General features: G+C 41.6%; 1 protein-coding gene across 6 annotated transcripts in view; it reads left to right on the forward strand.

Moving 5' to 3' along the window:
* Positions 1 to 21,969, forward strand: part of NEO1 (neogenin 1) — a 235,113-nt gene that overhangs the window by 206,881 nt on the left and 6,263 nt on the right. For 3 of the 6 annotated variants that reach the window (XM_038580915.1, XM_038580917.1, XM_038580916.1), the window contains exons 20-26: positions 14 to 208; positions 883 to 915; positions 4,511 to 4,579; positions 8,614 to 8,761; positions 14,703 to 14,941; positions 15,528 to 15,620; positions 19,065 to 19,223. In XM_038580915.1, coding sequence (XP_038436843.1) covers positions 14 to 208; positions 883 to 915; positions 4,511 to 4,579; positions 8,614 to 8,761; positions 14,703 to 14,941; positions 15,528 to 15,620; positions 19,065 to 19,223 — 936 coding nt within the window. The remainder of the gene's footprint in view (positions 1 to 13; positions 209 to 882; positions 916 to 4,510; positions 4,580 to 8,613; positions 8,762 to 14,702; positions 14,942 to 15,527; positions 15,621 to 19,064; positions 19,224 to 21,969) is intronic. The other 3 variants (XM_038580918.1, XM_038580919.1, XM_038580920.1) reach the window with 2 other exon arrangements.

Consider the following 21,969-nt stretch of genomic DNA (forward strand, 5'->3'; position numbering starts at 1 on the left):
CTCCTTTGGACAGGTTACATCATATATTATAGTACAGATGTGAATGCAGAGATACATGACTGGGTTATTGAGCCTGTTGTGGGAAACAGGCTGACTCACCAGATACAAGAGTTAACACTTGACACACCGTACTACTTCAAAATCCAAGCTCGAAACTCAAAGGGCATGGGGCCCATGTCTGAAGCTGTCCAATTCAGAACACCTAAAGGTAAAACTCCACTAAACAGTGTTTTATTATATGTCTCTTTAGTGGGGCAGTGCTTGTACATACCACTTTAGGATATAGAGACTATGAAGAATATAAGAAGCCCTGGTGATGAGCTTATGAGCCACAGTGTGAACATTTATCTCAAAATGATCCCTCACCCATTGACCACCAAATCAGTGCTCCCTAGGTTCCTGGTCTAACCGTATCACATACAAGGCTGTTCAAAGGCAGACGAATTGCAGTGATCTCAGAGTTTTTACCAGTCAGATCAGATGTGATTCTCTTGGTTCTCAGAATAATAGCATGTTACTGTGATGGATGATTCCCTTTCAACACATGCAGGCTCTTAACCTGAAAGGCTTATTCATGGAACTTTGTAGAGAGAAAAGACACTAACAGGGGAGCTTTGAAGAAAACACTAGATAAGAAAGTGAAGATAAAATACTGAAGGAAGTGAGCCTAGGAATAAAATTTAGTTGGGGCTTGAGTCTGTGGAAATGTGGAAACCATGTTACAGATTTCTTTTCTGTTAGTACTGAAAGCAAGACTCAATTTGTAATTTGTTTGGAAGTTTGTGGGGTTTTATTTTTTTCCTTTAAAAATTCTACTGGTCCCATCTTCAAAGCTTGTGATCCTTGCTCTTGTTTTTTCTTCCCCTGTGCTTGGCCTGTTAGCGGACTCCTCTGATAAAATGCCTAATGATCAAGGTAAATCAGTAGACAGCCTCTCTCTCCTTTCCCCTCTCTTGTGACCTATTATTATTAGCTTTTTGTTGTTTTTGTTTCTTTTTTTGTTTTTTTCTGAAAATCAGTACTGTGTGTTAAAATCCATATTATTTATTGGCCAAAGTGGAGTTGAGTCCATGTTTGTGGCACTTGGGGTATCTGAAAAGCTGGGGAATCTACTTAGGAGCTACATAGGCAAGGAAAAACTAAGTAGAATAAATGGGGTTCTGTAGCTATTGGAAATTGGCAGTAAGTGTGGGTCAGTTTGTCCTCTGTACTAAGATACTGAAATTCTGTAATGATGATAGATATTTGGACCATGATGAGAACAGGCATACCAACTTGTCATATTTGTAGCATGTAGGATTGCATTAGTTCCTCTAAATGAACGGTTGTAGTCAAATTCAGCAAATACCTTATTTTCTTCCTCCCACAAAGAATCTACAGATTTACCCTCTTGAATTGTGTGACTGTGACAAAAGTAGTGCTATTTATTGTTACCATAAGCTTAATTCAGAGCTCTTTTTCTGTTTCTTCCCTTAAATATATCTGTTCATTTTAAAAGAGAGAAACAATTTAAATTGGAAACATAGGAAGCAGAGGCTTCAGTGTCACCATTCTCGAAATTGTCAACATAGTTTTTCCACTGTAATTGCTGTGGTGGAGAGATCACTGACTGTGGTTTTCATCTCTGGGGAGTCAGCCAACATTGGTATCTTTTCTGTACTGAGACCAATGAAAGTAAATTTGATGGTTGCTTTCAAGGTTTAAGAGTAGTTTTTAGGGATCCCTGGGTGGCTCGGTGGTTTAGTGCTTGCCTTTGGCCCAGGGCAGATCCTGGAGACCCGGGATCAAGTCCCACATCGGGCTCCCTGCATGGAGCCTGCTTCTCCTTCTGCCTGTGTCTCTGCCTCTTTCTTTCTCTCTCTCTGTCTCTCTCATGAATAAATAAATAAAATCTTTAAAAAAAAAAAGAAGAGTAGTTTTTAGAAATAAAAGTCTTGGGGCTCCTGACTGGCGTAGTCAGTGGAGAATGCAACTCTTGATCTTGGGGTTGTGAGTTCGAGCCCCATATTGGGAATAGAGATTACTTTATAAAACCTTTTTTAAAAAAAGAAAGAAAAATTCTATGGATCTTGTTAATGGCAAGGAAGAGTCAGAACTTGAGGTTGCATGTTTCAAGGGCTTTAGAAATGTATTTGTACTCAGTGAGTCTTTTATTGTATGTTGGAGAAACTGCAAACATGCTTGCGTGTATGTGTGAGGCACCCTAACGTTGGTAGACATTTTGACTTAAGTGTGAGAACAGAAAAATAACTATACTGTGTATGCACAGAGTATAAATGTGTTCATGGTCCTCCCATTACCCCCTTACCCTTGCACCCTCTTCACTACCACCCCCCCCACTGCCGCTGCCTTTGCTGGATTAGCCAGAGTGCAGGTCTTATTTGTACCACACCTCCAGCCTTTAAAATTCTTTACCCATAGTAATTTTTGATGTTTGGTTAATCCTTGGAATTTCTTGTTCATAGGTTATAGGTTATATTTAACCTATAGCATTAGAAAAAATGCCGGGAAATACAAGAATTAGACCAACCAGTTTATTAGCAAAATATGTTCTTTGGCAATTATTTATATAATATGATACTCTGGATAGTTGGGCTTACATGTGGGCTACCCTGAAAAATAAGCACACTTAAATCTGAAGACCCTTACAAGTGCTACGTCATCTCCTCCAACTAGACCTCATCATAGTGAAAAGAACTACTGGAATCATAACATATGGTGTGTACATTTATTTGCGAGGAATGATGACCATGGACGTAAGGGGATGAAGTAACAAGTATAGACAACAGAAAAGGGATCAGGGACTGTGAGTTAAATATGCCCTTTCCAATACCCAGCAACTTCCATTACTTTGGGAGTTTTGAGCTTCTGGAAACATAGAAATCATTGTGTTCATCTCTGTATTTGTTCTGTTAAATGAACTATATACAGAAACATTCAGATTTTAATTTTTCATTTAGTCTGACTCTGGTAATTTATCGAAGTACTTGACATTAGCTGTAATGTTTTATAGAAACATCTAGTTTATGCATTTCTGGTCAAGCTTTATTTGTAGAAATAACTCATTTATGAGTGTTTTCTGAAGCTTCATGCTCTGTGCCTCTGCAAAGGGAAAGATTATATTCTTCCCTAAAGATTTTATTCTATTTGTAATAATAGTAGCTAATATTTGTTTAACGTTTGCTATGTGTCAGGCAGGATTCAAAATATTTTATAGGAGCAAATCTCCATTTAATCCTCAGTACAATTTTGTGAAGTAGATACCATTATCGTTGCTGCTTTGCAATGAAGAAACTGAAACCCAGAAATAATAAATGACTTGCCAGAAGTCAAGTACGTGATAGACTAATATTCAGGTGCAGGCAGTGTACTATATTAACCACAAGGAGCAGTTTTGACTTTGCAGTTCTTTCACACTTCTTCGGGAGGAATCCGAACCTTGGATTGATGAATACCTTTGCTGTACTGGGAAAGGATTCCTTATATTTGCTTTACCCAAGCAGCTTTTTTTTCTATAATCATGAAGAACAAAATTCAGGATGGAGAATATGAATGACTAAAATATTGGTCTTTGTGTTTTATGAAGTCTGTTTGTGAGGTGGTCCCAAGCCTAAGATCGGCAGCCTCGCTCATTATATTTTATGATGTTGGATTAGGAGAGAGAGTGCTAGGTGAGCAACAAAAGGGAAGACTTTGTTTTTCCATTCTTGGGTATTCAGGTAACTGAACAGGAACCAAAAACCCAACTTGAACTCCATGTGTCTTCCTGGTCCTACTTAGGATATCTTTATATTGGAAAAGGCACCTTTATAAGTTGAGGAAAATATCCACCTTCCAAAAAAAAAAAAAAAAGGGATCCCTGGGTGGCACAGCGGTTTGGCGCCTGCCTTTGGCCCAGGGCGCGATCCTGGAGACCCGGGATCGAATCCCACGTCGGGCTCCCGGTGCATGGAGCCTGCTTCTCCCTCTGCCTGTGTCTCTGCCTCTCTCTCTCTGTGTGTGACTATCATAAATAAATAAAAAAAAAAGAAAAAGAAAAAAGAAAATATCCAAACAGTACTGACACCTACTAGGAGATCATCATGGCCAGGTCCTTTGGAAAAGTGCACTTTTGTAATGCAGAAGTCAACCTAACTGGTCCCTTGGTTCCTTTTCTGGGAGAAGCTACTTTTGCCATGAGCACCCTGTGCAGTTTGCAGGAGCCGTTTCTTGGGCAAGAGAAATGGGTGTGTTCCCACCTTATGAACAGCAAGTGGCAGTCTAGTTACATGCTAGCTACAGCCATGGACCAAGGGTGTCAGCCTTTCAGATGCCTCATTGCGTAGAAAGCTATACATATGTTTGCTTTGCACAGCCTATTCTGTCCTCTCTTGTTTATGTGCTACTTCATTTTCTCATGGTCAGAGTAGACGGAAAATATTTTTTTGTAGAAAACACTCACTAGCTATGAAGTGGACTCGTCACAGCAATGGCTTGGGTCATTACTGACATGATTTCTTTTCTTCTCCAGCCTCAGGGTCTGCGGGAAAAGGAAGCCGGCTGCCAGACCTGGGATCTGACTACAAACCTCCAATGAGTGGTAAAGCCTTTCTTATGGCTTTTTGGCCCATGGTGGGCATGACATGGTTCTGCTTGAATCCCAAAATGTCTTTGTAGCTACTTTGTGGTGGGTTGTAGCACATTACCTATTTCTTTCTATTTAGTAGTATTAGCTTTAGGCATTTTCTGGCAACAGTTTGCTGAATTACTGCACATCCTTTCATTATAGGATCCATAAATAAAATGGTCTCCCCATATACCCAACTTAAAATAAGATTAATTCTAAACAAATGAGTTTCCTTTTGCCCACTGCCTGCCTCTAGAAAAGAATTAGAGTCTTGCTTTCAAAAATAAACTCTCTAATGAGATTATCCATCCCCTAGAGCAAGCCAAAGAAATGCTTCAGAATCATGAATTTCTCCCCACACTGCTTATCCCAGTGTTTTTAATTTAGGAATTCTAAAAAATTCTTCCACTCTCTTAGCCAGCCTAAGAGCTGGTGCCTTGTTATTACTTAAATGATGGCACCTTCTTCTCTATAGAACTTTGTTGTTCGTAAGTTACTTTCACACCTGAAATTACATTTAGTCCTTCTAACACAGTGAAATGGGGAGAACAGATAGTCCCATTTTATGCACTAAAAGACCCAGTGAAGTAATGTACCTGGATCCACCCATTAATTATGGAAGTCCTACAACCAAAATCTAGATCTTCTGACTCCTGATTATGACTTTTCCATCATCACACACAGCCTGAAAAGCCTGGGGTTCTGTACCAGATGTGGGAATCTGAGTCCTAGGCTGATTTCCAGGATTCTGCACTTTTCTTCCTGGGAGGTGTGTGTATTGTACTTACATGCTGTCCACAGTAGAATATTCAAGGCCATGAGAAACACAACTGTTTCCTTGTCTTTTCTTTCATACATACATTCATTCATTCACACGTTTTTAAAGGTTCTGGTTCTGTGTAACAAGCTATGGGAGCAAAAGGAGTAGCAAACCAGCCAACAGAGAAAAGGGAAAAGCTTCATAGAGGTGATGTCTGACCCAGATATGAAGGGATGCGTGGAAGATGGCTAAATGTCAGGGGGTTGGACATTTCAGGAAGCACTAACAGCACGTGCAAAAGCATGGCAGCAAAACAGCCGGTTCTCTCCAGGGATCACACTGTCTGAAGACAGGAAAAAGATTCTCACATTAGAGGAGGTGGTAGGTCAGAACCAGCTTGCCAAAAGTTCAGGTACCAGTGCTACAAAATGTGAGTTTCTGGGACGCCTGGGTGGCTCAGCGGTTGAGCATCTGCCTTCAGGTCAAGGCTTGATCCTGGAGTCCCGGGATCGAGTCCCACATTGGACTCCTTGCGTGGAGCCTGCTTCTCCCTCTGCCTGTGTCTCTGCCTGCCTCTCTCTCTCTCGTAAATAAATAAAATATTTTTAAAAAAATATGTGAGCTTCATCCTGTACATAACACACATAAGGTACCTTGTACCATGAGTAAATTGTGACTTCCATTTATTGAGTACTAAGAGTTCCTACTCCAGTGAATGAAGAGGGAGTTGGGGGCTCAGATTATGAAGTCCGAGAGAGTGGTTAAGAAGCTGTTGCCATCGTCCAGATGAAGTTTTAGAACTGGTCTATCATAAATGTCCTTGGCAGGACATGCTCCCTTGGCAGCTCTTAATCACTCTTCCATGGGAGCCTTTGGTCCTCTCAGAAGTTAGAAGTCAAGGGCAGCCCAGGTGGCTCAGCGGTTTAGCGCCGCCTTCGGCCCAGGGTGTAATCCTGGAGTCCTGGGGTCGAGTCCCGCATCGGGTTCCCTGCATGGAGCCTGCTTCTCCCTCTGCCTGTGTCTTTGCCTCTCTCTCTCTCTCTCTCTCTCTGTATCTCTCATTAATAAATAAAATCTTTTAAAAAATAAAAAGAAAAAAAGAAATTTTAATTTAAAAGAAGTTAGAAGTCAAATGCAGTTAGATGGGAATTTACCTCTGCTGAATACAAGCAACAACTGCCACCACCTCCTCTGCTAGCCTCTGCACCCCAGCTTCCAGCCTCTGATTTGCAGCACCTGCCCCACCACATACCCTACCCAGGAACTCAGCATTGCTATTAATAGAAGTTCTGTGTAAAACCCCAATATAGTCTAATTTTATTGGTCCCTAGTTCTGTAGTCTTGACAAAATATAAAAATGTTATTTATTAAAGATCAATATGTACAACTTTGTCTGTCTGCTTACCTTTTTCTCAGAAATGAGGAATAAAAATGATTGAACCAGATGGAGAAGAATAAGCTCTTAAGCCTTCCGGAATCATCCCAGATTTAGCACTGTGCTTAGATGTAGTCTATAAAAATCATACAATCAAAAGTTGGAAGGTCCGCTAATGCAGTGTCAATAAGTATAGTTTGAATTAGATCGTAAGGTTATGAACCAAGGTTATATTTGGGAATCACTTTAGGAACTTTTTTAAAACACAGATTCCCAAACCATATCTTCATGTTAGGAATTTCTTCCACAGTCTCCCAGACTGGTAGAATGATTCTTCTTAAGCACTTCTAGAAACTAAACCCTCATTACTTGGTAAGCTTATCTGTTTTGTACAGCTCTGTTACATAGGAGAGAGAGAATAACTGGAAGGAAAGATACCAGATGCCTGTGGTAGTCAGAGCTGTGTGGTGGGATTTCCCATATTGTCTAATGTAAGTAGTAAGTATGTGTAACTTTTGTAATGAGGTGGGAAGCAAAAAAAAAAAAAAAAAAAATGTGTTTCAGAAAGTAGAAGAGCAAGAATTAGGATAGAGGTAGATTAGGGCAGCCCGGGTGGCCAAGCGGCTGAGCACCACGTTGGCCCCGGGGTGTGATCCTGGAGACCCGGGATCGAGTCCCATGTCAGGCTCCCTGCGTGGAGCCTGCTTCTCCCTCTGCCTGTGTCTCTGCCTCTCTCTATCTCTGTGTCTGTCATGAATAAATAAACTCTTAAAAAAAAAAACAGAATAGAGGTAGATTATAAAAGGCCTTAATACAAAGCTTGGTCCTCCTCCTGTTTGCAATGGGGAAATAATAACTGGAAGAAAAAAGAAGAAAAGCTAAACTTCCTCAAGGGCTTAAATGATCTAGCCTCTGGACACACATGTCTGTCTTTTTTCTGCTCACTTGCTTCCCTCTAACTCTGCACTTTTCTTCTTGAGCAACACTGACTGCCTTTCTCTTCCTTGAAGCTCATTCCTAAACTCATTCCTGCCTTAGGATCCTTCCACAGCTGTTCCCTCTCTTAAATATTCTTCCTCCAGATCTTTGTATGGTGGGACCTTCCTTGTCATTCAAATCTGAGCTCAAATGCCATTTCCTCAGAGAAGCTTTTTCCAACCACTCAATCTAAAATAGCCACCCAGTCACTGTGTCATATCCCCTCATTTTATTTTTTTATGGCTCTTATTACTAATAATTTCTTACTCGTTTATTTTTCTGCCCCCATCCCAGAAGCTACATCTTTGTTGTTCACTGTTGCATCCTTAGTACCTAGAACAATGTCTGGCACTTAACTACTCAGTAAATACTTTTCAAATTAATTCACATGTACAGACTTACTTTTTCCTGAAACTGAATAAGAGAATTAACTTTGCAAAGACTATATTTATAAAAGCAGACTGTATTGTGTGTGTGTGTGTGTGTGTGTGTGATCTCAGACATTCAGACATCTATATGTGGGAAAAAAACTTAAGCTTGTTGTGACTATATATTTTTTAAATGCTTTTGAAAGTCAGAAAACTAAATGATTTACAATTGGTGTTTTATAAGACAAATTTATGCATAATGTAACATAAAACACCAGGGGGCAGGCCCTTTCTTTGAGTAAAATGTTTAGTATAATTTGAGAAGCTGTTATTGAACTCCAGGTTTGTGCAAGGCACTGTTAAGAACTGTACACAGTGCAGAAACCTGGCTCTCTAAATTACACGAACACTTGTATACAAGGTGATGAGTGTATTACAAAAAAGCTCCATGAAGTTTCCATACTCTGAGTGTGTGCATTTTTGGAATTCTCTAACACTAACAAATGTACTGGTTCTCCCTGTACAGGTAGTAACAGCCCGCATGGAAGCCCCACCTCTCCCCTGGACAGTAGCATGCTGCTGGTCATCATTGTTTCTGTTGGCGTTGTCACCATTGTGGTGGTTGTGGTCATTGCTGTCTTTTGCACCAGGCGCACCACTTCTCACCAGAAAAAGTAAGGAGCCCCAAATGTAACCCATGATTTTTGCTATGTATTCTTTCGCTTCTATGTGACTTCTGTATTTAGATTTGTACAAAGAGCTAAAACATAGAATATAATTTATCCTTGAACAATGTGGGGGGTGCGGTACTGACCCCCCCAACACAATCAATAATCTGTATATAAATTTTAATACCGGGATCCCTGGGTGGCGCAGCGGTTTAGCGCCTGCCTTTGGCCCAAGGCGTGATCCTGGAGACCCGGGATCGAATCCCACGTCGGGCTCCCGGTGCATGGAGCCTGCTTCTCCCTCTGCCTGTGTCTCTGCCTCTCTCTCTCTCTCTCTCTCTCTGTGACTATCATAAATAAATAAAAATTTAAAAAAATAAATAAATAAATTTTAATACCCCCAAAATTTAACTACCAATAGCCTACTATTGACAGAAAGCCTCACTGATAACATAGAGTGTTGATTAACACCTATTTTGTATGTTATATATTATATACTGTATTCTCACAAAAAAGAAAGCTAGAAAAAAGAAAAGGATTAAGGAAATCATAAGGAAAATACATTTACAGTACTATACTGTATCAAAAAATAGTCCACACGTGGCTACTAAACACATACCTTTACCCTGGCCCTAACCCTAATCCTAGATGTGAAAAGTGGGTTTCTGAACACATGGTAAGAAAAGCTGAGAAGCACCCTAGTTGTTCTGGAGAAGACCCCAAATATTTAAGAATTGGTGATATTTCTGAAAATGGATATAAAGGTAAAGATAAAAACCTAAGAGACAATTGAATATCTATTTATAGAGTATTTAGAAACCCAAATCTCTTCCTTACCTCAGCCCAGTAGTTGGCTGCCATGTCTGTTCTTACCCAAGAAGTCTGGAGTTTTATTCTCTGAAGAGGTCTCTGAACTGTAGGATATCAGACACATACACTCACCCAAATCCTAAACCCTGACCCTACACCTAACCTTCTGGAGAGGTCTCTGAATTGCAGGATCTTAGGTACATACCCTCATGCTGACCCTAACCCTAACCCTAACCCTAACCCTAACCCTAACCCTAGAAATGAAGGGAAAAAAGGAAGATGTGATATTTATATATACAATGACCTATTACTCAGCCATAAAAAAGGGAAATCTTGCCATTTGCAACTATGTGAATGGAGCTAGAGCGTAGTATGCTAAGTGAAATAAGTCAGAGAAAGACAACCATATAATTTTCACTTGTGTGGAATTTAAGAAGTAAAACAAGTTTAAAAGGGTCGGGGAGGGGAGAAAGGCCAACCAAGAAACAGATTCAACTATAAAGAACAAACTGGTGGTTACCAGAGGGGAGGTGGGTGGGGAAGGGATGAAATAGGTGATGGGAATGAAGGAGGGCACTTGTGATGAGCATTGGCTGTTGTATGGGAATGTCGAATCACTATATTGTACAACTGAAACTAATACTACACTGTATGCTAACTAACTGGAATTTAAATAAAAGCTTTTTTTAAAAGTCTGCATGTAAGTGGACACCCCCCCCCATTTAGTCCCATGTTGTTCAAGGATTAACTATACATGAAAAGTGATGTTTTAAGTATTTTGAAGGGAAATGCAGAATAGTTCTTCTTATTAAATGTATATGAGTGTTCTGGCAGGAAAAAGGAAGCACACTCAAAAGGGGTGAAAGGAAGTTTAATAAAGGGACCATTTACAGAGTCATTGGTAGGCTTAGGAGACAATGCAGAGATGTTCAAGGCCCAGCAGCAGTGATAGGCCACTGTCACCCTTAGGCCTGAAAGGGCGTGAGGTCTTTCTGAAGAGAGCCCTGTTCAGAGGTCTGAAGCAGTAGGAGAGGGCTTCCTAACAGGAGCTAGGTGTGGTAGTAGAAATGTCGCCTCTGCCAACCTCTAGTCCAGCAGGGAAAGGACAGGATAAAAACACCTCCTACACTCCAGTCTCTTGGCTATGTCTTCGGTTGGCCAAATCCATTGGAAGCCAGGAGCAGGGTTGCCAAGTAAAGCAGATCGAGTTCATTTAACTCAACCTCTCAAGTCACAGAGCCAAGTAGAGGATAGACGTGGAGAGAGGGAAGTGGACTGTGTCCAGCCTTGCTGGTAGCTGCTTTGGAGTACTGTTTGTGCATGCACATGGTGAACCAGATGCACAGGAGTTGCTGGGTATACTTAAAGGCTTTTTCATTTCAGGTACAAATGCCACCTGAAATGAAAGAAAACTACAGACCTCTTATTTACATCTAAATTTAAGAATATTTTTCAAGGGGTGCCTGGGTAGCTCAGATGGTTGAGCTCTTAGTTTCAACTCAGGTCAAGATCTCAGGGTTGTGAGATAGACCCCCACGTCATGCTCCATGGTCAGTGCAGAGTCTGAGTTTCTCATTCCCCTTTCCTCTGCTCTTCCCTCACACCCCCCACCACCACCACCCTCTGCTCATGCACTCTCTCTAAAATACATTTTTAAATCTTAAAAAAAAAAAAAGTTTAGGACTGGCAGGGTCAGGTTGGGGGTCAGTGGGGAGATATACCGCTTTAGTAAATTAGAAAGGCTCATTTATAATTGGCATATCAGATTAAATGGCTGCTCCCCCTGAACTCCTCTGGGATGTTGAGAGTTGTGGTCATTGTCTAGAGCAGATAGTGAGGTAATTCAGTTATAATACTGCTTAATAACAGCCTACGCTCCTCAACTTGAGAGAATCCCTGACCTAGACCACTTTCAACTCACATATAGTATCTCGACAAAGAGACAGATACCAAAAATAAAAAGATTGCCGAGTTACCCCTAATAGCAAAAAACACATTATGGGCAATAAAATGACTTTAATAGCAGGATCCTAGAAAATCATAAGATGGAGATATTGCTCCATAAAAGAGAAAGACAAGTTCATGTCAGTGTTTGTGATTATCCCTCAGAATTCCCCTGCCCAAGGCAAGATGCATGTGTTTAATAACAATAAGTGTGTTTGTTTTCAATTCAGAGAACAAGTACAGGCTACCTTTTTACTGCTGCTGGTGATGGTTCTGTGTCCCCTTGTATAGGTTATGTTAGGTTTTTAATATTTCTTTGGCCTACCACAAAATAGCTTTCTGTAGCTTGCATTGCATCTCTTTTCTGAGGGAACGGGGGCTCCTTTTATAAACGTCCTGATCTCTGCCTCTTACACCTCTCCCTGTCTCCTTTTGATTATGGAAAATTGTTTCTCTTAAAAGCATCAGAGATGATGTTATTTCTACTCTAGAACTTTTCTGCAAGCTTCTTTGTTGTGTTTTTTGTTGAAAGATCTTATTTATTCGTGAGAGACACAGAGAGAGGCAGAGACATAGGCAGAGGGAGAAGCAGGCTCCCTACCTGGAGCCTCATGTGAGACTCGATCCCAAGACCCTGGGATCATGCCCTGAGCCAAAGTCAGATGTTCAACCACTGAGCCGCTCAGGCGTCCCTCCGCAAGCTTCTTTGTTTGGCATTTCAAATTTATCTGCTCTTATGAACTTGGCTTTATATCTAGGTTCAGAAATCTTGATATCTTTATTTGTATTTGAATCTGCAAATCTGCAAAAGATTTGGATCCTTTTGCTTAAAAGAATTTTATCGAGTCTTCATGGGGCTTTCCCTCCCCAGCTCCCAAAGACCATCTTTTCCGGTGTTCGTAAACCACCAAAAAATACATGTGAGCTTTTCTTCTTACTTTTCTTCCTCTCTGATATCTGAAGTACCTCCCACTTTACTTGTAGCTGTTTATATACTCACAACCTCAAGCTTGACAGCATTTAGGGCCTAGCCCCTCATTGCTTCTCAACATATTCCTTATTAGCTACCTCACCCTCAGCAGGTGAGAACTACCTCCGGTGCCACCGTGCAGTCCAACACCTTCTTCAGTGTACTTCCTCCCACCTGAAGCCAGCTCTCCATTTAACCTCTGGATCTTGGTGGCTCTCATCTTTCTAAGACCTTATACTTGCTGTTACCACCTCTCCAGCACAGGTAACCTTTCACTCTCTTGGCTTTGTCCCTTTAGCAGTTAAGTGTGCTCAAACCTCTTTCATCTTAAGAAATTACAATTATAACCCTTACTCTGCTGCCTTGTCCTTACCACTAGCTGTTTATAAGCCTGTCTTTCCCTTTGCTACAGAATTTCTTGATTACTGTATACACTCGTCCGTTCCTTCATTGTACTCACACTTCAGTTCTTGTCAATCTGGATTCTGCTCCTGGCACTTTACCAAAATTGGTTTTGCTGAGGACCTCCATATTGTTAAAGCCAGCAGACATTTTTTAGTCCTTGTCTTAATCTCTCAACAATATTTAACTCAACTACTCCTTCCTTCTCGAAACATTATCTTCTCCTGTATGTCATGATTGTACGTTTTCACAGCTCCTCCTATCTACCTAGCTATCAAACCTTCCTCAGGACCTGGTCCTAGACTTACTTCTCCCTCTGTACTCTCCCCCAGTAATATCTGCTCCCATGGCTTCATTTACTATCTTCATTCCAGTTACTCTGTATTTCTATTTCTAGCCAAGGCCTCTCTTCTGAGTCTCAGAGTTGCACGCCCAGTTGTCTCTTCTGCATTTCCACTCGAATGTCTCAAAGGTACTCAACAGATTCAAGACAGAATTTATAATCTTTTCTGTCAAGCCTGCTTCTACCTCATTGATTCCAGTGTTAGGAAATGGCTTAGCTTCAAACCCTGTCATCATCATCTGCTCCTCTTACTTCTTTACTCCCACCCCACCCTACATCATTTATTCACCAAGTCTTATCATTGCTGCCTCCTGAATAACTGTCAAATCTGCCTCTTCTCTCCATTCCACGGTCCTAGAGCACCATCAGTCATGGCTAAGACTGTTGCAGTAGCATCCTAGCTGGTCTCCCGTTCTGTCCCCTACCCCCATAAATCCCTTCTTCATACCACAGTTGATATAAATTTTTAACTCAGAATTTATTTCCTTACTCTCCTGCTTAGAATCATGTAATGATTTCTCATTACTCATAGAGGGAAGTTAAACTCTTGACATATCTCTAAAAACCCTTTATGATCTGGGCTACCTTTCCAGCATTTCGTATCATTCTCCATATGAATCACTGTGCTTCAACCACTCAGAACTTCTTACAGTCCCTCTGATATACAGGCTGTTGTGCTCTGCTTCAGGGCTTTGATATAAGCTGATTTAATCTGGAAAGCATCTTCCACCCTTCCCCCTTTAAGTCTTAACTTCAGTGTCACCTCTTTCTCCAGGTTTGTCCTATCCACTGTATGCCAGCTATTAAGAGATAACTATGACACTTGGCATTTCATTAAGCTCAAAATATTTTAAAATAATGAGTTGAACATCTGTCTTTCTCACCTGATGAGAATGCTGAGGGCACAGCATTCCAGTATAGGGATTGACCAATATTCATTGGATACCTAATAAATGCTTATTGAGTGGGCGAGTGAGTGTTGAGTGAGTGAATGAAGAAATTAAGGCATAAAGAAGTAGACGCTGTTGTCTGCATTCTTGACTTTACCCATTTGGTAGTCCTGGTACGGGTTACCTGAAATGTTGTTCCCTTCCTCTTGTATAAGCCACAAATTCTGCCTCTGTTCTATTGTTATATTTCTAATTGACATTCTCTCTGTTGATTGGAACTTGAGGAGAAACCTGCTTTAGAATGCTGTCTAGTGTGTTGATAATAATAATTTTAAAAAGTAGGCACAGGCAAGTAGTTGAATATGTCCTTATATGTATCTTTAAATATGTGGGGACAAAGCAGAGATACATTTACTGTTCCCAGTAAACTTCTTGCCCCTGTTTTCTGTTGTCTTGTTGTTTGTGTGTTTGTAGTTTCTGCCTTTGCTTGAAGCATCTCTCAGAGGGCAGTTTTAATTATTCAAGCCTTTTCATAAATAAGTTCCAAAGAATTACTTTAAAAAAACACCCTCTTAAATTTGTGCCTAGGAAACGAGCTGCTTGCAAATCAGTGAATGGCTCCCACAAGTACAAAGGGAACTCCAAAGATGTCAAACCCCCTGACCTCTGGATCCATCATGAGAGACTGGAGCTGAAACCCATCGATAAGTCTCCAGACCCAAACCCCATCATGACTGATACTCCAATTCCTCGTAACTCTCAAGATATCACACCAGTTGACAATTCCATGGACAGCAACATCCATCAAAGGCGGAATTCATATAGAGGTGCAGGTTGTCCCCAGATGTGGGGAAACTATTTCCATTTAAATCATTTTCCATTTCCTACAGTCGCCTGAATTTAGTGATTCCTATATGAGGTTAGGTTTAAAGAATTGTGTATTGTGGAATTTGGTCAACATCTGATAAAAATAGATAGCTTGGGGGAAAAAAAGCTTATTATAGGGGAGAGGTTCTGTACCCAGATGAGACAGCCTTCTAGATATGTTAGGTGTCTTCTCATGTGTCACCAACTTGATAACTGAAGCATTTGAGTCAGCCGAGCCTACGCCTCTGTTTATCTTATCCCTTCATTTGGAGTCTACCTCTCATTGTGCTGTTCAGAATGTTCTTGGTTTGGATGCTCTTACTCACAGACACCACACTGAAGCATGGTAGGCAGCATTGTGTCAACTGCACCTACTCCTGTAATATGCTACTGACCATTTTCCTCTTTTTTCACTTCCTGCAGAAACACCTTATCCCATTATATTGTTTGTGAGTCCTGAACCCTCCACTGGAAATGTTTTACTTCTGAGGCTGCTTAGTGGCCTAGGGCACATGCTTATAACTAACCTCCATGTTTGATGTCTAGGGCATGAATCAGAGGACAGCATGTCTACACTGGCTGGAAGGCGGGGAATGAGACCAAAAATGATGATGCCCTTTGACTCCCAGCCACCCCAGCGTAAGTTAAAAGTTATTTCCCCTGTGCTGCCAATCTACCCAGTCATTCTGGGGAACCACTATGAATGATCTCTTTTACTTTACTTGATCCTGACATAAAAGCTGACCTACCAGAGCCTTGGCACCTTGAGCAAGAAATACCAAACACTTTCATATTCTGCAGTTAACATTATTCTTGAGATTATTATTCTTCAGATAAACAAGCTAAAAAGCCAACTACCCTAGTCTCCCAGGGTTAAATACTGAGGCACAGTATTTAACAGAGAAGTAACCAGTCCCCCTAACAGTGTGCATAGCATCTCCACAGTAGGGATGGAGAAGCATCCTTCCAGGCTGGAGCTCAGGATGTCACAGTATTCCTTAGACTTCCTGATACACATTCAGTGTTGATGGGCATCTGTCATTATTTTTAATTGGTGGACTTTATATTTTAGAGAATTTTAAGCTTATAGAATGGAGTTTTTAAAAGAAAATTTTCCTACCTTATCTGATCATGCCTCACTTTGATAAGCATAAAAGCTACCTGGCCTCCTTTAATCATATTTGAAATTTAAAGTAAGTTAAATATCATGATTGGAAACCAAAAAAACAATAGAACAAACAAATTCTTTTTTTTTTTTCAAACTACTGTGTCTTCTCTCTTGTCACTGTTTTCAAGGTAGGGAAGCCATCAGACTACCTAGCACAGTGGAGCTTTCAGGTGCAGGTCCCCTGTGTGCCCTCCTAGGGTGAAAAGGCCACCTGCCTACTAATAGCAAGTTTTTTAAGTTTTATACCAGAACTATTTACTGTAAGCTGAACAGGTGCCCAGTAAGCCGAACACAGATACCTAGATTCAAATCCTGAAAGCATCCACTAGATCACTTTTCAGTTTAACCTAAATGAGCTTTTGAATTTTTTATTCATTTAAGATAGCCTATTTCAAGAACTCTCAGCCACCTCTCTTTCGACAAGTGAGAGAGATTGAAATGATCACAGGTAGCCTACACACAAAGAAGTGAGCCATGGCTCCTTATACTTGGAAACTGGTGAAACGCCCAAGTGTGTAAATGCACGCACGCGCACAATGTCTCACACACTGTGCACAGACATGTGGGCATTAGATTCTGAAAGTCAGCTTTGAAAGAGAAAGGGCTAATTCATTACTAGGTTATTTCTGCACAAAGTAGGGACTGTGATGAAAAAAGGACCTGACCCCAGAAGCTTAAAAGGGAAAAACATGGTTTTCTTCTCATAAGAGGTACCCTGGCTAGGGTCCCAGGGCTACAGACATTGACTGAAAAGAGTAAATCCATTCCAGTTGCCTTTGATGTATAGCAAGATGGTAGCTTGACTGTTTGTTTTGTACAAGATTTTAGTTTTTACTTGAACTGGCTTATTTTTAAATGTTAAGGAGAAAAGATATGTTGTACCAGATGGTATCAGTTATTTTTTTTCTCTTTTTCTTTTTTTGGGGATGGGGAGTACACATAAATATACAATATTATTTAATTTGTGCCTCAGTATTTAAGAGAGTGAGTGGAATCTTTAATTCAAGAATCTGAAACCAGGTACTCTGGTACACTTGTGACCTTCAGGTTTTGAGATCCCCTTTTCCCCACGTGGCTCCACCTTTTTCTCAAGTTGGGGTTCCCTGGAGTCTGTCCCACTATTCACCTACCCGGCCTTCAGATGAGCACTGCTGGGGAGAGCTTGCCAACATTGGGCTGAGGTTCAGTCAACCTTGTAAAAGGCCTTGCTCAGAAGTGCCAGGACCCCAGGCAGCTGACAGCCACCGATTGCCAGCCATGTTCTAAGCAGGCACTTTCACGTTGTCTTCTTTTTTATTTACCCAATTTGGAAAGACTGGAAATGCCTTTAAAAAGAGAAAGTCAATTTTGTTTTTCTGTGTCAGAGTCCTACATACTTAGAAGGCTTTTCAGGTTGTACTTCCTAGGTAAAAGTCAGGAGGCTTCTTCTGCCCTGGATTTAATTCTGGAAAACACTGATGCTGAAGCTCCCCGCTTCTAAAAACCACTTCTCTTCCCCTAAAGGAGATGCTGATCCCCAGACTCCCCTGAAACCTCCTCTGCCCGCTTTTCCAAGTTTTATTCCAAAGGACCACCTGAGCCTTCTGGTCTCTGAGAGCAGGGAAAGCCCCTGTTTTGTTGCCCAGGCCTTAAGGAAAAGAAGGACACTCCAGGGTCCTTGGTTGGTTGTGCCATCTGCTTGTCTGACAGGAGGCCAGGTTAGGAAATAACTGGAGAATAAAAGTGTCTATTTTGTTGACTAGGATTTTTTCTTCACCAGAGTAATGTTGAGTAGCCCCACAGAGATCTAGGGAGATCCTTGGTGACAGAGACATTTAATAGACTCCAAAGGCTAATTAAGTTTTATCACGGTTCGTGATGTTCTTGCCTTAGAGGACAAAAAAGATCCCCTGTGTTCCTAGTCAGCCCCACCTCTTTGCCTATTAGAGGGGTTTAGAGCTGTCCATGTTGGTTTTAAACATTCTGTTTCTACAACTACTCTAAGGGAGTACCTAAGAGAAGCTTATTCCCCAACCGGGCTTCTGATTTTGTTTGTTTGCATCTTTAGGATTGATAATGAAGCCTCATTAAAGAAGTGTTTTGTCTTCATAGAAAGTTGTATATGGAATATCTGTGTGGAAATTTGGATTTGTTAGCAAAATACAGCAAATTTAATTCCTTAACCATTGTGGGAAGGAAGGAGGCAATTAGGAAAGATCCATTTATATTTTAAAATGTGAATGAATGTGGCTGAGCTCCCAGACTAGAAGCAGTAAGAGATGGTGCCATGGGCCTGTGTTTCATGCTTTCATACTAGACTGGAGTTCAGTTCTGTTTGAGTTCCTTTTAAGATATGAAAACTGATTAAACAGCTACTCATCCATTCAGCCTAAATACCTATCACATGCCTCATTCAACAATAAGAAAAAACAGAACATATTAGGAATATACTCAAAGGAAAAGAAACTTCTACTTTTTTAGCAGGAGAAAAAATAATAGAAACCTAACCATCATTTGTTTGCCTGTGGATTTATATTTTGTGACATATTCAAATGGATATTTGTAATATATCGTGTAATCCATACTTATTGTAGAAGAATTGGAAAATACAGATAAACCAAAAGAAATTTTTTTAACTCCTGACCACACTTCCCCACAAGATAATCCCAGTAACATTTTAGTACATATTCCTTAGAGGTTTTTTTATGTGTGTACGTATGCATAGGAGCGTGTTGATTTAAAAAAAAAAAAAAAGAAAGAAAGAAAGAAATGTAACATCCATGGCTGATTGTTCGCATCCAGCCAGCTGCCACCTAGAAGCCAAGGAAATGGTTGTACTGCATGGGAGGGGCAGGGGTGGCTTTGCTCTTGAACTGTGACTTGTGTGTGTCTGTGCAAGCATGTTAAGCACTTCTCTGTCTTGTGTTCATCCACAGCTGTGATTAGTGCCCATCCCATCCATCCCCTCGATAACCCTCACCATCATTTCCACTCCAGCAGCCTCGCTTCTCCAGCTCGCAGTCATCTCTACCACCCGGGCAGCCCGTGGCCCGTTGGCACATCCCTGTCCCTTTCAGACAGGGCCAATTCCACAGGTGAGAGATGAGGCTCGAGCCCCAGATGGAAAGCATTCCAAGAGTTGGCAAGCCAAAATGGGGAAGGACTTGTCCTGCTTAGAAGGATTTGGAATTTTTCCGTGTTGTTTATGTATCATAACATTTCTGTTACCGACTCAAATGTATTTCTGTAAAATTCACCCCGTCTTTTTTTCTCCCTAAGTTGGTAAGTCCTCAATACAAGATGTCCTCTTAGTAAAAACACAATAACTCTGATCACATAATCATGTCCTGTTTCATCAAGTTGCATCTTGATTCAGTCGTATTTTCAGTTTGTTTATTTTTCAGTCTTCTAATCTGAAAGGAAAACTCATTCTGGATGATTTTCAGACACTAGATGTAGCCTTTGCCTTAGTTACCTTGAAGATCTGTAGGGAAGCCATGAGACAATTCTCATATGAGATCTTTCTATATATATATACTGTGGCCCAAAGTAAGAAGTGCATCCAGGGGCAGCAGGGCCAGTGGCACCAGTAGCCACATTGAAAGCCTCAGGCCACCCAGCGGAGTATTGACATTAGAAGGGGCCAAAGAGGCATGAATCATCTCTAAAAAGCAGATAGGAAATGAGCCTAAAAATATGCGGTGCATTTAAAGAAATATATTACCAAACATGTCCCAGTTTGGAAATCTTAAGAAATAGTGTTATCAAAGTGTTTTAAGGAGAAAATAGTGAAGGTGAGGAGACGGTAAATGGAACAAATACTGTTGTTGCTCATTAAATGAAAGTTAACTTCCATCCTCTCAGTGTTGAGGTGCAAATCTAGTAACTTCTCATCTGTACCATATGTTCTTTTTTCCATCATTTGAAACTTGTCTATTAACAGTTATGACATTACTAGTAGAATTAAATTTTGGTCATTCGGGAAAATATGGGAATTTCAAGTGAATTCCATTTTAAAAAGCACCTCAGAACCTCATGCCAGAAGTTTGGGTTGGCAATAACATTCCCCCTCTCCTTTAAGTCTTGACCAGTTTGAAACCTACCCAGAACATCAAGTGAAGATCAAAGCTTTATTAAGGAATGCCTGCTGACTCCCAAAGTCACCTCTCGCAGACCTTTACTTGGTTTAGAGAACGCCACTTAAACTCATGTCTAAAATTGGCCTTCCTGCTCTCTCCCTCCAGATCCAGGTTTGGGGCCCCTGCCTTAGGACAAGACAGTCTACTGGTGTCTGTCTGGACAACCAAACTCTGCCTCACAGGCATAGTCTCAGATGGAACAGGGACCAGGAGGCAGCCTTCCAAATCTGCTCTCAGAAAGCAATTCCTGTGTCCTGACTCTGATTCTCTATCTGTAAGGCAAAAGAATCCCACCTGCTTGGATTTGGGCCTGCTTCAGTGCACAGCAGGCTCTTTCCATTCAGATTAGCCCCTCTCGTCCTTCCTTTTGTCCAGGAGGGGGTTGAAGGTTTGCAAGGAGCAGGGCAGCCCCCACCCAGCCCTGGTCCAGGTGGTCTAGTGCTGCTAAAAGGTCCTTTCTGTACAAACTTAGACAGACAGTGAAGAGAGGAAAAAGTAATGATCTACATCATTACAGGGTTCCTCACTTTAATGACCAGAAGGTAAACAGATGACAGGGAAATCCCTGAAGACTGATTTGAAACAGAGCACGTGTCTAGAAATGATCCGGATCCTCTCACTATTATATTCTCCTTTGTCTCTGGAGCTCAGTGCTGCCAGCAGCCCTGTACATGTGGGCTAAGCATGTCTAGGACTCGGCCAGGGCAGTCCTTGCTCTAGAGAGCATTTACCGTGTCACCACCACTCGACATAGCGAGAGCGCTTTCCATTCGTCCAGGCCCGTGGTCAGTGTGAACGTTGTGTGTCTTAGACCCTGAGAGGTAAGTCGGTCAGGAAGGGGGTAGGCCCCTCACCAAAGCAGAAATTCCAATTGCAGCATCGTTTTCCTTGTGGGCCAGCAGTGTTGCACGCTCTCAAGACACACCCTTCACCAGGAATATATTGTGCCCAGTGTCCTCTTGCAGTTATGCAGCAAGGTGGCCCTGTATGTGGCAGCAGGCCAGGGCCTGGCTCATGTAGGGCGACCCTATTCTCCTTTTTACATTTCCCACTGTCCCGCAGAAGCTTATATGTCAGACTAAGGCATTTGAAGCAGCCAAGGTAGGCCTGTGTGCCCAGAGCTGACCTGACCCATCTGCCAATACACGCTGACCTGGTCCAGGCTAGAGTCTGAGTTCTCTCTCCTACCCCCTGCTACCCTCCCTAACCAGCTTCCCGCCAGCCCAGGATCACATGGAGTAGGACCAGCAGCTCCCCAGCTGTGGCTATGACTGGCTTAAGCACAAGAAACGAGGTCCTCAGTGCACCTCTTGAGAGGGTGAGAGGTGACCTAGGCCTAGTAGGGTTATCACAGCCAGGCTTTCAACACTGGGGAAAGTGTGTGAGTCCCTCACCCCTGAGACCTAAGATCTTTAAGCTAAGGGGGTAGCACTCATGACTGGCATGGCTTGTCTCCTGAGAGCCCAAAGGAGTAGATTCAATGATGCCTCAGTGACAAAGGCAGGGAAAGAAGTTGAATTTCTACAGACTGCTCGTGCATTACTACTTCAAAGAGCTTATTTTCCTTTTTAATGTTGAGGACTCTAGGAGTCAGGGAGGCCCTCCTTCTGGCTACCTGGTACAGCCTCTTTGCCCTGAGCTGCCGTCTCCAGGCCCCTCCTCAGGATAGGGTGGTTGGCCTGCACCAGCTCCCACCGATTGA

This window comes from Canis lupus, chromosome 30 (assembly GCF_011100685.1).
Source record: "Canis lupus familiaris isolate Mischka breed German Shepherd chromosome 30, alternate assembly UU_Cfam_GSD_1.0, whole genome shotgun sequence".
NCBI lineage: Eukaryota > Metazoa > Chordata > Mammalia > Carnivora > Canidae > Canis > Canis lupus.